At 44.6% G+C, this 17,665-nt stretch overlaps 2 protein-coding genes across 3 annotated transcripts in view; one reads left to right on the forward strand and one right to left on the reverse strand.

Moving 5' to 3' along the window:
• Positions 1 to 201: 201 nt before the first annotated feature.
• Positions 202 to 7,553, reverse strand: gpib (glucose-6-phosphate isomerase b). The gene is made up of 18 exons (XM_080499845.1): positions 7,371 to 7,553; positions 7,077 to 7,167; positions 6,796 to 6,864; positions 6,529 to 6,648; positions 6,322 to 6,405; positions 6,065 to 6,211; positions 5,832 to 5,903; positions 5,706 to 5,750; positions 5,564 to 5,617; positions 5,019 to 5,079; positions 4,107 to 4,150; positions 3,836 to 3,988; positions 3,578 to 3,707; positions 3,384 to 3,460; positions 2,638 to 2,766; positions 2,098 to 2,173; positions 1,524 to 1,590; positions 202 to 640 (listed from the first exon to the last, which is right to left on the reverse strand). The coding sequence occupies exons 1-18, from the start codon at positions 7,487 to 7,489 to the stop codon at positions 517 to 519; spliced, it is 1,662 nt and encodes a 553-aa protein (XP_080355971.1). The 5' UTR covers positions 7,490 to 7,553; the 3' UTR covers positions 202 to 516.
• An 837-nt stretch (positions 7,554 to 8,390) lies between these two features.
• Positions 8,391 to 17,665, forward strand: part of garre1 (granule associated Rac and RHOG effector 1) — a 33,897-nt gene continuing 24,622 nt past the window's right edge. Inside the window, exon 1 of one of the 2 annotated variants that reach the window (XM_080495680.1) lies at positions 8,391 to 8,423. The gene's annotated coding sequence lies outside the window, so the exon portion shown is untranslated. Of the gene's footprint in view, positions 8,424 to 8,967; positions 9,026 to 17,665 lie in introns of those variants that run through there. The other variant, XM_080495681.1, reaches the window with a different exon arrangement.

Genomic DNA, 17,665 nt, shown 5'->3' on the forward strand with positions numbered 1-17,665 from the left:
AGAAAACCCCTACCACACCCAGGGAGAACTTGCAAACTCCACACAGAAAGTCCCCGAGCTTTGAATTGAGCCGGTGCACCGACGAGTGCTCGCCAAGACACCACTGTGTGAAACCTCAGTCACAGGGGTTTGCCCAAGATGTTGCACATTTAGAAACAGTGTTTTAAAGCTGCAATTTGAATTGAAGGCACAACCAGAAAATTGTATGGAGCTATTTATTTCAGTAACAACATTTCTTGTAACAGTGGGGACAGAGTGTTAACACTCCGCTCGCCACAGCAGTCTAATACAAAACCCCTTTCGCCCCCCCCTAACAGCGGTGAACAAACAAACAAACAGAAAAGACAGCACTGGAGACAGTCACGATATGTATAATGAGAGCACAATCATACAGGGTACTTCAGCTCGACTGTGTAGGAGTGACCAGCTGCCTCTGCCAGACTTCTGTCCACGCAGCTCCAGAGCCGAGGAGACGGATAATGTCGTGGAGCAGAGTGATTATCAGGGCCAACGGACTCAGGCGAAATTCTTCTTGAGGAAGTTCATGAGGCCGTTGGTGGACGAGTCGTGGGAGTGGACCTCTGCGGTGTCCTTGAGCTCGGGCTCGATCTTCTTTGCCAGCTGTTTGCCCAGTTCCACTCTAATGGTGCAGAGAGGGGAGGGAGAGAGGGATGAATCAATGAACACTTCTCCACCATAAATCACACTGCAAAATGCAGCCAGTCGGTGTTTAAATGTGATCTATTATATTTCTTTCTTTCTTTTTTTTAATCCATCCAACTATCTTCTATTCCAATTTATAAAGTTCAGGGTCGCAGATGGTAATCTCTCACACACACACTAGAGACCACAGCGACGCTCACACACATGTTTTTGGACCATGGAAGGAAGGAAACTGGAAGTACTCAGCGGAAACTCATGCACAAACAGGGATGGCATGCCAAGTCCACACAAACAGGCCACGCCCAGGTCAAAATGTCATCTATAATTTCACTAAAGTACATTTTCCTAACTTACAATTAGAACAAATGTATGCAGGCTTCTCAATCAATCTGCAATTGGAAATAGTTTAAAATTCAGCTATTTCATAATGGTCGAGGAAGCCTCGTATCTAACAGCTAATGAAGACATGCAACGGCAAGTGCTTGTAATTTGACACCACCTTCATAGTTCAGCCGGTTCCTGCTACACCTGGAAATTTTCATTTTCTTGGAGCAGACGACCAAAAGTAAAATCAGATGATACAAACTTACCCCAGATCCTTAGCCAATAAAAACATTTACTAAACGTGTGTCTGGGATTGTTGTTTGACAGTATGAGCACATATATGAGCATTATAAATATAACACACACACACACACACACACACACACACACACACACACACACACACACACACACACACACACACACACACACACACACACACACACACACACACACACACACACACACACACACACACACACACACACAAAACATTACCACTGCAGATCTCCTTCTCATGATAGAAACAAACTCACCCCCACTGGTCAAAACTGTTGATCTCCCACATCACGCCCTGGACAAAGATCTTGTGCTCGTACATTGCTGCAAAGTGAAACAGAATAAGCATCGTCGTGACGTTAAAAAAAACAAAGGAAAAGACCGACGGATCAACTTCTATGGATGTCTGTTTTGGGATTTTGTAGGGAACACAAATGAGATTTTCATATTATACCCATCTCTCTCAGTTTGGGTTCCCAGGGAAAGACATACTGCCTGTTACTATGCAACAGTGCACAACGTCCTGGCTGATCCTAAGATGGACATGATGGCTCCAAGGCTGTTTAAAGATATCCCCCCTCTAGGTGATCATTGTCTTCTCTGCTATCTAAACATGTGCAGTAATGTACTTTGGAAAAGCCTATCTTGTGTACAATACTCAGGTTATTTCCTCATTGTGTAGCAATGGAATGAAAAGAACATGAAGAAACAACAAAAGACAAAACAACACTGGCTGCTGTTTGCAGAACAGTAACAAAAAGGACGTAACTATGGTATATATATTCAGGGATTTACAATCGGAGGATCATGTAGTTGTGTGTTTGTTCTCACCAATAAGTGCTCCAAGAGTGTATGGTGTTAGTTTCTTGAAGATGATCGAGTTGGTTGGTCTGTTTCCTTGGAATACCTGTGTTAAAGTTGTAGAAATCGTCGATTATGCACTCCACTTTTCTCTGTCCATTCATCCATCTTACATACAGCTTGATTCAAATTAGGTTGAAGGCAGAATAAACCCTGAGCCGGTCCGACGCTCATCACAGGACAAACTCAGTGAGACAGATGGTCAATAGGCAATTTAGTGTCATGAATTAAATTCAAATCAATGATTTTGAATTGTGGATGGACAACGAAGTGTCTAAATGAAATCCACACGCAGGGGAACCTTTACACTGAAAGGCCCTCAAGTGGATCCTTGTTTATATGATCAGAGAGGCTCTTGGCAAAGTTTGGATTGCTATGTGGATTCATGGTCACTGGAGGGCACTACTCCATTACTGCTGCCTGCACTTCCCCATAGGAATGTGACTTGTCAGGCAACAAGGAGCATTTTCACTCCTTATAACCACTTGTTTTCTCTATAACATTACTTACTTTGTGTGGGAGGATTTTTTCTAAAGCTTCTCCACTCAGGCTGCCGGCCTCCAGCTCCTTTCTGGCCTCCTCTGTGGTCTTACCCTTCATCAGGGCTTCTGTCTGGGCCAGGAAGTTGGCCAACAGGATCTAAAGCAAGAGTATTTCGTGATTAGTAGAAATATGATGTAGTATTCAGGATTGACAGTGACTGAAGTCATTGAACTCTTTGGGCTCTCCACAATTACAAAACATTGACATACTGGAGTCCAGGTTAACCTGAATATAAGATAATGATTGTTTAACCTTCTACCGGTTAAGAATAAAGGTTAAAATCCTATTTGCAAAGTTATCCCCTTGATTTCTTTCCCACACTGGATCTCCCTGAAACTCTCCAGCAATCTCCAAGAGGAGAACACAAAGTCAGATTGCAGATGATGAAAGGAAAATATTGGGAATAAAGGTACAACTACCAACGACAATGACATTTTTCCAAGAACCTCTTGTCTTTGGTGTGTAAATTATATTGTATTCTCAGCATTTGAATTTTCGTCACAAAAGATAAAAGTGGTTTCTTCCTATGTAGCTTTAATTTATTTATTTTTGGGCTTGTTGCTGTCAGTCCAAAGATAAAACGGATTTAACAATATTGTCTCCTGAATGCAAAAAATACTTTCAAGATTCATATCTGCCCAGACTTCATTCACCACTGGTTCCCTCCTCTTCATTACTTGAGCCAGATAATTAATTTATATATATTCATATACCTTGTGGTGCAGGTTGTCTCTGATGGGATGCTGTGTCTGAGCTGGGATCAAGAAGTCAGAGGGCACCATGCGTGTTCCTGGATAGATATAGTAACAGCACAAACGTATGGATTTTGCAGAAATGACTACCCATTCCATCTGACTGGACCGGGTTCCCGTCGCTGTGGACGAGTATTGATGTTGGCTGCTGGTACCTTGGTGGATGAGCTGGTAGAAGGCGTGCTGCCCGTTGGTTCCAGGCTCTCCCCACACGATTGGCCCTGTGTGGTAGTTCACACGGGCTCCGTGATTGGTGATGTACTTCCCGTTTGACTCCATGTCACCCTAAAAAAAACCAAAAAACCAATCTTTACAATGATGTTTCCATGATTTAAATCAACACTGTCATTTAATGTGCACAATCTCAATCCCATTCCCAAACATCTGCGCTGATGTGCAGAGGGAGGACAGACCTGTTGGAAGTAGGCCGTGAAGCGGTGCATGTACTGGTCGTAGGGCAGCATGACGTGGGTCTCTGCGTGGAAGAAGTTAATGTACCAGATTCCCAGCAGAGCCAGCAGGACGGGGGCGTTCTTATCCAGGGGGGCTGTGCGGAAGTGGTTGTCCTGCAAGTGCAGAGAGAAGATGTTTTGTGACTTATGCTCAAAAAATATATATATAAAAAAAATAGATTTGTTTCTCTTACGTCCCAGAGGCTGGGACATTTTCATTGCGTGCACCTACCATCCAGTGAGCTCCCGACAGAAGCTTCTCAAAGTTGTCGAAACCTGACGACAAATTTAGAAGCAAGAATCAATTTAAATCCTTGCAATTATGATCTGCTTGTACCTGGGAGGCAATGTTCTGCACAATTGCTGAAGAAAACCTGAGCAGGAGTTTTAACCAGTTAGTCTTTACTTGAGGATTTAGTGCACTCAAGTATGAGCCGTCTTAAAGTGCTGCACTGGCATTTGTCATTTCCTGAGATTGAAGTTGATATATTTACTGATTCCTGACTCACATTTTCACTTTCTAAAAGAAATCATTCTAAAAATAGTAATAAATGGAGTTTGAAACTACTGTTCATTTCTTTAAAACACTTTCCCCTCCCACTTAATCGAATGCAAATGCAATGAAGAGATTCGAACACGATTACATAAGCAAACCCGCCAGTGTAACAGCTGTGCCATTTGCATGAGTGTAAATAAAGATCACATTTTCACAATGAAAGTTTCCAGCTGGCGCAGATCAAATAATCGCTTTTTCTCATGTATATGATCTCAACAGGTGTCAGTAACAAACTATTGAGTTGTGTAAGCGATCAGACATCGCTGTGCTGTCTGGTGTAAGATAACGTTGATACTGCATGTGAGGTGAGATAGTGCTTTACTACAGTTTTTTTAAACATATGTATTTGAAGTTTTTTTTTGTTTGTTTTTGTTTTTAGTCCTGTCTGCATTTGTGGTTTTAATCCGTAAAAAGAGATGCTTGATTCAGAAGAATGGAGATGCATGGACCAGAAGAGGGGAAATCCCCTATTTCCTTCAACAAAGGCATGAGGTGAATATCTGCACACGTTTTTCATAAATTCGAATAGATCAATTCTATTTTGTACTTTTTCTTTAAAAAAACAAAAACAAAATAAAAACAACTTACCAATATGCAAAGCGATTGCCATTCCAATTGCAGACCACAGGGAGAAACGACCTCCAACCCACTAGGAGAGGAAAACATTTCAATGGGGTGTAAATATTTTGCGTCATGTACAAATGAGAGTGCAAGAGGCGCTTTAGTGAAACTCACCATCCTTTTTTTTTTTTCCCCTCATATCTAAATATGTATCAATAAGCAATACGCATAAAAAGTTTGTTCGGTAGACTCACTGGAAGCTGTTTTCTCTGTGATATAAAGCCGACATTACAGCTGCTACCTTTCAAGAGGTAATGTAACTAAATGCAGCTCCCTGACCTTTGATTCCACTCAGCCTTTACAGTGACCTCTGCAAGAGAGAAGGTCGCTACCAATAATAACTGAGTCTGAAGAGAGTGGCTTCTGATTACCCAGCAGCTGCATGTCCACAGTGACTGTCCCACCTACTTCACGGGTCAAAAGGCCAGTTTATTTAAAGCCCCCGCTGCTCTCCCATCACAGTCCAGTGGGCCATGAGCCTGTTGCACACAGTCTGTTTTATTGCCACTCACATCCCAGAACTCGAACATGTTCTCCGTGTCGATGCCGAAGTCCTTCACTTTGGGCTGGAGGGAGAGAGAACGACTGTTAGGAGCGTGCACACGTCGATGAGCGGAGGAGAGTTTTAACTGGAGGGGATCCTGTGTGACTTACAGCGTTTGTGGAAAGAGCCACAAAGTGTTTGGCGACGGCAGATTTCTGTTGAAACACAAGCGCACGGTTAGGAATGACAGCGTCGAGGTCACCATTTAATACAAATTGGGATTTCTGTATCCTCACGTCTTTGGCATGACCGAGGAACCACTCTTTTGCTGATTCAGCATTGGTGATGGTTTCCTGGGTGGTGAATGTCTGTGAATAAAGGGAAAACATATAGATTGTCAGAGACAAGAGTCACATCTGATTGCTCTCGCACAGGCCGTCATTTTCAATATATTGTCAGACACATAAGCTTGAATAAAGTCGCATGTTGTTTTTCCTCCCAATGCTATGGATTCTAAATATCCAGCTACCTTGGATGCGATGATGAAGAGGGTGGTTTCAGGGTTGAGCTGGGCCAGCGTCTTGGCAATGTGGGTTCCGTCAATGTTTGACACAAACCACACGCGAGGTCCATCTTTTGAGTACGGCTTCAGAGCCTCAGTCACCATCAGAGGGCCCTAGAATTCAAAATCAATTCACCGTGGGCAGAATTTAGAAAGGATCGTGTCTCAATACGTCGGTTTTTAGAAGAACCAAAATATTAGATGGTTTCGTAACGTGCACTCACAAGATCGGAGCCCCCGATTCCAATGTTAACGACGTCCGTGATGGCCTTACCCGTGTAGCCCTTCCACTCACCGCTGCGAACTCTCTGCAAACAGACAAGAAGTCCACGTGAACTTCATCTGAGTTGGTTCACAAATTGCATATATTAATATGATCTTCGCTTTCAAGTGTTGAGCCTTTTTTGTTGTTGTTGTGTGCTTTCACTCACGTGGCAGAAGCCCTTCATCTTCTGCAGAACCTTGTTCACGTCTGGCATCACATCCTTGCCTTCGACCATGATGGGAGTGTTGGAGCGGTTCCTCAGAGCCACGTGGAGCACAGCACGACCCTTCACGCACGCAACACGGCAGATTAAATAAAAAGTTAATGCCCACTTATATTTTCACTTTGCGCTGCAGCTTTTCCCACATGTTGCTGTATTTTGTTGGTTGTCATTCGACACAAGTCAGTCGAGGGGTAATTCAACGGTGAGCACCTCAGTGAAGTTGATCTTATCTCCAGAGAACATCTTCTCTCTGGCGGCTTCAATGCCTCTCGATTTGCCCTGAAAGAAACAATGAATGTTCGCGCTAATGAATACACTACAGACTCACAATGGACGCCAGCGGTGAAGCACTACACTGCGGAGTTGCTTGACAATGAATCCGTGAAAGAGACACATTCTGACTCAACACAATGGCTGCGTTAGATGAATAGGCTGTGACAAGGCTGATTATCAGGGGAAAGTAATAACTGGTCGGATGAACGCTAAATTACCAGATCAACCAACATCTTCATGACTTCGTCTGTGATGAGATTCTTGGAGTAATCCAGGAGAATATCTCCATCCTCGGTTTTCAGTGTAAGGCTGTCCACATAGATACACACAGAGAAAGAAAACGGTGACATAATCAGCAAAGGTCGAGACATTTCTCCACATCACTGCATATCAGAGGACTTTGTAAAGACACTGTGTGATCGTGAACTGGAGATCTGGCAGAGCTTTAACAACAACACATCTCCTGAGACACACAGAAATGTCTTCCAACTGAGTGGCGTTGAGCTGTATACCTTAACTTGTTGAATCTCTCCTTGTCGGCCTCGAACATGTGCCTCAGGTTGAGGTTCAGGGCGTGGGCCGTGTACCAGTCCTGCAGCTTGTGGAAGCTGGGGTCCTGAGTGAGTCCCATGTTGTCCAGAGGTGTGAAGTGGGGAGGGGGCTGTGCTCCGCTGTGCTCAACTGTCCTGGCTGAGTGGGACCTGACAGATCAGAGGGAACGCTTTTTGAAGGGTGACCCAGTCCAGGCCCACATTTGCTCCACCTATAGGAGACACACAAAATCCTCATGCAAGTCACACCTCCACACTGTCAGGCCGGGTTAGGTTGCCGGGGAGGGACACCACAGCAACAGTGCAGTAACATTTAGTTTAATAAGCTGCTGAAAAAAAAATCCTTTGAACAGATACAGTTTGGATGTCGATATTACTGAAGTTATAGAACTCAAACTACACCATTGTACACAACAGTTGCTTTGTTCACCAGTTCAACGAGGTCCAAAAAACTGTCATACACTATACTTTTAAAGATTCAGCTTCACTAATTTCATTTTATTGTTTTAAGATTATCCACAGAAATGGCATAAGTACAAACGGATCAGACATACACTTCAAAACATATCAAGCGAGTCCAGGTGAAAGAAAAACACACTTAAAACGACGCTGCTGCTCATGATCGTCACTGTGACTAGTTTGTGGACTTTGACGCCCCCAAGTGACTATTTTAAAGAATGAACTACAAGCTGTAATACCGTGTCTTAAACACTAGATGGCGACAAATCCTTTATGTGGTTATTCTGAAAACGCCTATGACTTTTATTATTGTTATTATTATTATTATTATTATTATTATTATTATTATTATTATTATTATTATTATCATTATTATCCCATTCATACATGTTGCTGTACTTTTTTTAAATTAAAGTTTGGATGGTGTGTTCATGTTGCCGGTTTTATTGTGTGAACTCTTCCTGGGCTCAGTGTGTGCGTGTTGATGTGGTCTTGACTCACACACACACACACACAGAGGGAATTCGCTGTCAAGAGGGTGGATGCCCAGAGCTGGTGAGCGATGCTTTGATCAACTCAACGCGTTACAGTATTTTCCTCGTGTTTCTTCCTCAGCTGCCTACTCGATCCCCGGCATCGGTACCGGCAACCGGGGCTGCTCGTACCGCTCACCTGGGCTCGTGGTTTTTTATTTATTTATTTTTTTAACGACGCTTTACAATCGTGTCGCAGAGAGCTAAGCTAGGTGGCTAACGCTAGCTCGTCTAGCAATGTGGCTTAGCCCGTTCAGTTCCAATGCAAACACCAGTGCGTCCATTATCGGACGCACCTTCCCTCAACCCGCTTATTTCCACATTTCGCCTCACGTGAACCCCCCGCGGCGTTAAAGTCCACCCGGGGAAACACTTTCAGGGCTGAATGCAATCGTCCACGACCCCCTCTTTGCAATACGTCGGGGCTCAATTATTGGTGCACGAACTCTGGGTTTGGCGTTTGCTGATGAAGCGCATCCGCCTCGGCTCGAGAAGGAGGAGCGATTGGCGCTATCTCTTATTGCTGTTGCCCCCCCCCCCCCCCTGCCTCTGGTTAGTGTCTGCGGGCTTTGCCTCGGGTTTTTTGAGCCGTGCCCCGACACCGTTTAAGCGGCGGGAGTGAAGGTAAGAACCGGGAGACCCGCTTTTTTGTTTTTTTTTGCGAGCATTCGCGTTCAGCGACGACCGCGGTTTGATTGCATGTCCGATAACGGCGCTGGGCGTGCTTGGCTGTAAGTTCTGCGCTGCGGTCGGTAAGAATAACCACCCGCCGCACAGAAAAAAGGCTGAATATAGGTTAACCCGAGACAGACGGGGAAAAATTACGGGCGCTACACCTCGTGTTGTGTCACAGTTTGTGTTCTGTATAGGCTGTCTTCGCCCGGCCGTGGAAGTGGTTTTAGCCTGCGAGCTAACAGCGGCTGGCCGCTTCTCGTGTGGCCGGCGGCAGAGCGACAAAGACGGGCTGCAGCGCACCGGGGGTGGCCCCGGGGAGTCTCCACCTTGTGTGTGTGTGTGTGCGCGCACGCCGTGTTTCTTCCCCACATATCCCTCGGGGTTTTCTAACATTTGACGCGTGGATACAGGGGATACTTTCCGGGTGAGTGCGTTAAAAGGCCGTATTAATAGCTGCGACATGACCGAGGCCGTGTCGTCCCGGGGAGTTTCGATGAAACCGGCTTCAGTTACAACCGTCCTGCCAAATAGTGATCCGCTCCGTAATGAACTCCAAAGCGTCAGTCACTCGTCTTTACCAGGGTTAAATCTATAGTGTAAAACTGTGTCGTCGCTGTTTACTTAGTTGCCACTTGCTGATTCGAAGCCTTGTGTTGTAATTGCTGTTTTTGGTCTCCGCACGCCCCGTGCAATGTTCCTCCTCCATACGTCGTCAATATTAGTATGATATTATGAATAATACGAAGAGAGAAGCCTGGACTGAAGCAGCTGCAGTGATGTCAGGAATGTGGCTTTACACAGCGTCTACCGCACAGACTAGAGATCTGGGATTGCATGAATAAATAACGTTGCCCCACTTCTGTGAAGGGGTTGTAGTTGTACACCGTCTCGCCAGGTTTCTGTCTGACACCATGTCCAATGGCTCTTTTGATTTTTTTTTTCAATGGGTCTGAGAAGATTTCTGGTTCAAATCCTGGGACTTTGTGTTTTTGTGGACAATTTTCACAGATGAAATCAACAAACGGACTCAGACATGTGGAATTTAAACCACTCGGAATTTGGTAGCGGGACTGCAGGAAGGTGAGGGATTGCAAGAAGAGTTCCATCCTTGATGGCTGACTACAATCGGCAATACATTTTGGATGAATTGAGATTGAGGGAGGTTTCATTGATGAAACTGAGTTCCACATAGGTGTGAATACCAGTGTGTGCGATTCTCTCTCTCTCTCTCCCCGGTCAGACCGGGCGTCAACAATGCGTTTCAGGCGACCCGATCACAAGTGGTGAGTCCTCAAGAAAAATGTGAACAGGCACCAAAGCGCTTTCACTCAAACCACTTCCCCAAGTGGTCGCAGACACATCTGACCACAGAGGCTTTGTAGTGTGAACGGCATGCACCGCGAATACATGATGGTGGCGCTGCAGGATAATATGTCGTGCTTAAGACGTTTATTTCATCAGTGCGTGTCATGTTTTTTGTTTGAAACTGTGCGTCTGAGTTGTACAGTCTTTCCAAAGAAACTACGGAAAACAACATGGACGTCTGTGCCTGGGGGGGTCTGCAGAGACACAGTGCCTTATAGTGACCTGGGCAGAGGAGACCGTCCATCACCAATCAGAACTGCGTGCCCTGCCTTGTTCGCAGGAGATACGTAGAGGTAGTAACATAACGTGATCTTAAGAGGGTTCGCCTGAAAGTCACGATATGGACAAGTGTAAACGGTCTGCTTCAGAGCTGATCGGACCACTCGAATCGCGTGTCAACGCCAGGTCTGAACAGTGTCTCTCCAAATGTGATGGATTGGCAAACTGTTGAAGGGGTAGTCTACCTTCGCCCACAGTCGACTGGGATTATCTCTTGTGCCGCAAAGACTCTGGATTGACGCATATCTTTGGTCTAATCGCTGAGAATTGTTTGGCTGGTCACCATCTCTGTCACTTGTGACCCAAGTCTTTTCATGGTTAGCATCGGTTCATCACAAGCAGCAAGTTCTTGAAAGTCTCCGAATTTACGAGGGTAAATTATTTGATAACCTGGGAGCTGATCACATTGATCTACAGCGGTAGAAGAGTTTGTGAACATAAATATTAAACGACACCGAGAAGTGGCTGTAATGCTTGCTTGGAATAAAAAAAAAAAAAACGCTAATAGCAAACTGTTGGATATGAGGCTATCGGCGTCGGAGTCGCATTAGAAGAGCATCTCCGTGTTTAAAACAACTCTAAACCTCCGTGTTGACATCCGCCACAGCTGTGTCACTATAGAAATACTTGCTTTGCTGTGCAGAATTCCTGTGCATGCCCAAAGCCATTCTACTCGGCAGCTTATTGAACTGCGATTCCTGAATGGTCACCATAGACTGAGGTGTCAGTAGTTTTTTTTTTTTTTTCAAACTTTCTTTTTGGCCTGTGTTTTTGTCAGTATGTGGCATGACCAGGGGTGACACACTGAATCCGGATGCACATGTGAGGAAGTCCAGATACAGTCACAAGATTACTGTTTGCGCCCGACTCGGGTGGAGTTCAAGCGCTTCCCAGACCTGAATGCTGTTTTCTTAGATGGAGGGGGATTTTTAGTGTTCCTATTGCCACACGGCATTTGATTATACAGGTGAGTGTCGGAGCGAAGCCTCTGCTTAGTGGAGAGAAGAGATAACTCTATGCTGTGAGTGAGAATGACTTTAATTTGTGTTGATTTTTTTTTTTTTTTATTTCTTCACTTTGTCTAGACAGAATAATCAAGGTCTCCATTTCGTTATTATTATTATTTTTTTCTTTCTTGTGCCCACTTGCTACTTTATCTATGAAGACTGCAATTTTGAGATGGCTTCTGTTCCTCAGATGGTATTTAAGAGCAACAGGTGTTACAAGAATTGAAGTTTCAGCTTACAGACTGTTTTAGTCCATGGAACATAAAATATAGAAGAAGGGGGAAAAAAAAAAAAAGGCTTGACGGTGATCTATGACACTTTATCTCTGTTTTCCAAGTCGGCCCATGTTTGATAAAGCCTGGCTCGGGTGCATTTTCTGCATCATCTGTCGGATAATACCAACCCCAGCAAAAAGGCACATGCTGCCTTGTGTGCTTTAAACGTATGTTGTTTGACAGGATTTTCCTTTGGATGAGCAGAACTAACAACACTTATTTGCACTGGTGTGTGGCCAGAGGCGGCGGCGCGGCTCCTCGCGGCTGATGTTTCACTGCTGCTCAGTTCAGGGGGCCGCTCGTTTCCCTACACCTCCACCGAACGGGCTGCTTTCAGGGCCGAGCCGGGGAGAAGAGGCCTGCTCGCACAGCCGAGCAGCAAGCGGGGTGTACGGATGGAGGGGGGAGAGGGCTTATGGCCTGGGAAATCTCACCCCCCCCACACCCCCCTCCGTCTCCTGGGAAACCAGTTCAGACTTAGTTTGTGGTCAGCTATTTGCCCCTCAGTCAAATGTTCCCAGTGAGATGCATGACTGCTTATGTACCAGAGATGATCAAATAAAACAAGAGCACGAAACTCCTGCGATACTCATCTCTATTCAAACGTTGAGAAAATATTTGGCTTGTGAGCAGGTAAGACGTCGCAGTCGGCGACCAAGTGGGAAATGGTAAAGCAGATAAAGGTTTCACGTACAGCTTAAGTTACATTCTTTGGAGTAGTTCTAGTGTTATAAACAGTATCTTGGTGTTAGTATGTGACTTTTCTATTTCGACTGTCCAAATGATTGTGATTTATACAGGTGACTATGGTAAAGTATCCCTCGGTACTCTTTTAACATGAAAAATACAATTATATCTGGTCTTTTTCACAGGTGTTTGAGTGAGACAGTGCAATAATTGAATTGTTTGAATAGATATAAAACATTGAATTGGTAATAGTTGTAAATAGACTGTGAGCAAACTCCTTTACCCTAAAAAAAAGTAATCCACACATTGCATTGCACCGATTTGCTGTTTCTTTGTACAATGTAGTTAATTCTCATCTCTTTTGTTGAGTAGTGTGAACTTTTTTCTGACTATTCAGTCACTTCCGGTCTATTTTACATTCATTGCTATAGATCTAGAATCTAGATCTTTCTGTGTCGCATCCAAAAGCTCTGCTATTGTGCCCAAAGTGGGAGAATAACTTTTTTTAAACTTTTGTCTGGACTATAAATACAGCCTGGTTGGGGCCTGGCACGCAACACATCCTGCAAACCTCAGTATATACGGCCTGCCCAATATAGGCTGAGGGAACCATTTTCATCCCCACAGGTTGCCACCAACCTTTCATGAATGGAACTGACGTCAGAGGCTTTCATCGCAGCTCTCGCTTGTTGAAACGCACCGGTTGGGCGCGCTTAACACATTCCATTGTGTGCAGTTATTTGGAGAGGATATCTGAGCTTATTCTGTTTGCTAACTGCCGAATACCGAAAGGTATTTCTGCTTTGTGCAGCGGCCGAGATTAAATCACATCGGTTGGGACTGTCTTGTGTCTCCCTCCCTTTGAGCCTGTAATTGCTTAATACATTAACAGTTTGATTTTTTAAATGCCTGTTAAAATGTATTCCCGAATTAGTGCGTTATTCCTGGAAATGTGTGTGTTTGTATATGTGACAGACCGGTGGGGCCCTCAAGTGTGTCCTTTGTTAGAGTGGCCTGCCTGCTATTTTTATTGGAGCCATAAGCTACTTAGCAATGTCTGCTATGACAGCACAGGTTAGCCTAATATTATCCAGCCAACTGTATCAGCCTCTTGACTGATAGGGCTAGTTGGTTTAATCCCACATTAGTCATCTGTGGTTTGTTCTAGAGCAACAGGGATATTACAGTGTGCAATCTGCCCCTAAAAAAAAAAAAAAAAATGAAGAGAAAAACTTAAGGAAACCTTCACTAGGATAAGTGGGTATTAAAGAAAATATGTATTCAGCTACAAGAAAGGGGATTATTAGGTGGGACCAATACAGAATTAGTTATGTAAACGTAACTACACATTGCCACCAGAACAAGCTGCTGCCTGCTGAATACTTCCAGGAGAAACACCAATGCTGACGACAGAAAATCCATTCTTATCGTTGGTATTAAATAGTGGTCAAGGCCTTTATTTTCCCCCTCGTCGTCTCGCAAAGTCATGCAGCTGTATGTGCAAATGTGTGCTTTTTTTTTTTTTCTTCTTTTTTTTCTCCCCCCTTCTCGTCTCTCCACTCTGCACTGGTATGAGGAGACCGGGGCTGCCACAATACTCTCCTTGTGTTCTGTGGGCAAGACGAGCCTGGCTCAGCTCCTGTCACACAGTTGCTCACGGCACTTGTCCTGTCATTTGGACTGACCTCCTCGACCCGTCTGCTGATTCTCAGACCTCACTGTGACTTATCTGCCTCTGTGGAATGTCTTTGCAGGGCTGCGTCTCACTAATGCAGTTTGGACTTTTGCGTTGCGCGGCGTGATCAGTTATCCTTAATGTATGCACATTTTGCACAAACACTAGTTTCTGGAGATGTTTGAGAAAGTATCTTTGGTTTTTACTGACCTGCTTTTTTTCTTCTGCTTTTTTTTTTCCTTGCTCATTTGAACCCACATTAGAGTACTGGGAAAATGCATTCCTTTGCTTCATTGGCAACAGATGTAGAGGACAGGAGATTTTTTTTTTTTTTTTTTACTTTGAGCTGAACCTTTTGGAGTGTCTAAAAACGCTGCGGTGTGGACTACAGGGCAGCTGTTTTGCCCATGAAGGCCGAAATAGACTTCACGAGAGCGCTAATGCCGGGCCTGTGGCGAGCGCATCACAGGGCTTGTGTTTGCCTCGCCGTGGCAGATGGATAAGGAGCTGTCAGCATAGGTAACAGCTGCCGCATCCACAGCTATTAAAGCCACCTAGCTGGGATGCGACAGTCGCACAAATATGGCTGCGTATTCCAAAAAGCAACTGCTGTCGGTACCATGAATAGCAGCATCCATCGTAGAAAAAGTGTAAATGTAGTGTCTGAATAGGAGTTTAGTTCGCCAGGTTGTTTAACAGGTAAAAAGTGAGGTGAGGGTTGGATGTATTCTCTTTGTTACTGAATACTACAATGTTATTAATCCGCCTTCCTTTTGAATGTTTTTGCATTTCTGCAGTTGTTTACCCTCCCAGGGTGCACGCGCAGGTAAATCATACATGCTCCTATGATTTACTATAGGCCCATGGCCAGAGGCATGCTTGGCCTGACGTTTTTTGTTACTGGCGACAGGGAGCTCGCTCCAGGAAACCTAAACCCCCCTTTCCTGTTGGAGGCGAGCAGCTGACGTGCACGGTGAGCAGAGAAGTACGAGCTAACATTAGCCCCGGGCTGCTCACCGTCGCTGGAGGAAGGACATCAGAATGGGCTGGCGCAACTCCAGCGCATCCGGAGGAGCGCTCCCATCACATGCGTTTGTTTGGGTGCAATCTGGGATACGGCGTGCCCTGCAAACAGGCCGGCTGGCAGCCAGCAGAGCTGCCCTCCAGGAGCCAGCAGGCCTCATTAATATTGATGCCACGTCTGCTTCCCTTGGGATAACCTCTGCTTATGGGGGTCTGTAGTGAGAAAGGAAATGTAGACTCTGTGCAGATAATTGTTTCTATTTGGAAGGGACGTGGACCAACGTATGCAGTGTCCAGTTTCCCTTCCACAAATCCATTGGAACCATCTTTTCACTCCCAATGTCTAGGATTGCTTTTTATGTACCGGTATTTGTGTCATATATAGATATATTGTTTCTGATGCTTGTGAAGCGACGGCATCTGTTTATACCTCTGAACGCAGCATGGAAACACAGATTTGGTCCCATCCAAACACACTCTTGTCTAATGGGTCTTGGTGTTTTGCATTTGTTATGCCTGCCATCTGAACACAGGTGAGCTCTGGGGAAAAAAGGTGGAACTATTGATCTCTACAGATAGTGGTTGACACACCAGGCTTCGGATAAAAAAAACATATCCATAAAACACCAGCTTGGTACCCCAAAACCAAGCACCGCTGAAATCGGTGTGGTTTATGTACTACTGGACAACTTTCTATGATTGAATCTGGCCAAGTTGCACAGTTTTGACCAGTGCCATCACAGACCCGTCCACCACATTTGGGCTCTTCCCTCTTTGCTGTGTGCTACTGAGGGAATCATTGTTAATTTCTTTATTCTGCTTCGTCCTATGCCTCGATTCATCAGGTTCTTCTTACTCAATGTGAGGTTGTGGGTTCCGTGGCCGTTGGGACTGGAAGAGGAGACCCTCTTCCAAACCTCGCCATGTGGCAACTCCATCCGGGCCAAGACGCATGCAAAACACAGGCAGCGTGGAGGCTGAGGGGTCCACTGGCAGCTGTGTTGGACTCTTAAAGACTCAGTTGGAACAGGATGTCTAGAAAGAAAGATGGCCAAGGGTGTCGGAGGAAACTGCCTCATGCTCTGCATTCAGTTGAATCCAACATGTTGAAGTGTCTTTTTCGTTGTTTGACGTGACGGAAAACATAGTAGGGATGCATGTTTAAGCAGGAAATACAATGTAATGATGTACAAAATGATTGGAATTATTATGATGCATCAGTGAAAATATAGGTTTCAATTCATTCTAGTTTACGCTTCTGCATATCTTTTCTTTTAGATCTTAGCGTGAACATGAATATTTAATATTTAGATAAATCTTCACTATTCCTTTCACTATGACATATTCTTCAAGATTCAGTTTTCAAATCAAAACAATTTTAGAAAGAGGTTTTGGTGACTTGGCCATGAAGATGAATGAAAGACGAATTATGCCGGGGAAAAGTCTGAATCCAGAATCTTTGAAGATTTGGTGGTTTTGTCTGAGATTTAGATGTAGCAGCAAAGATCTCATTGAATCTCAGTTCAGTGTGTCTTTCCTCTGTTGGACAGCAAACACTTTATGCAAACTCAACATTTGATATTTCTGAGTGGTGGCAACTGTAAATGGCATTGCCACTAACCCACTCAGTTTCTACTGTATGTATAAATAAAAAAAGAGTTTCATTTCTCCAGCTGCTCCAATAAAATATACAAAGTTTGCAGCACAAACACGATGGGATGCTTCTTTTGTTGCACACACGTGCAGTACTGCGTGTTTCACAAAAAGTTGCATTTCACCCTGACGGGCACATTTCGAAAATGTTTGATTGCCCTGGTTTTTTTCGTGTAGTCCAGTTCTGAGGACAAATGAGTTTAATATATGACAAACTGTCACGTTGAAGTGCGACAGGAGAAGCAAAATGCCTTCTTTTTGAACTAAAATGTCTGACATCAGCTTTTCCAAATCACCTTTTTGCTCAAAGCTCTCTCCAGTTAGGTTCTTAATCATTTCCAGCTGTGAATCCCATATTTGATACCGTTGCCAGTTTTGTTCCTCGAGGCGACTTTTATTGACCCGCTTCCTCTAAACAACCTGACATGGTGCTCAGTCATTCTGTTTTTCTCCACCCATCGGTTTTTTCTCCCCCCCCCAACTGTGCGAGAGTGTGAAAGCTGGAGTGCTGAGAACCAGTCGGGCCTACGCTCAGGTTTCCTCTTCACCGAATGGAAACTAATATCCTATTAACTCTTGTCAACTAGCGAGCAGAGCGGGGTACCTGGTAGGTTTTCACTCCGTC

This window comes from Blennius ocellaris (genome assembly GCF_963422515.1).
Source record: "Blennius ocellaris genome assembly, chromosome: 1".
Taxonomy (NCBI): Eukaryota; Metazoa; Chordata; class Actinopteri; order Blenniiformes; family Blenniidae; genus Blennius; species Blennius ocellaris.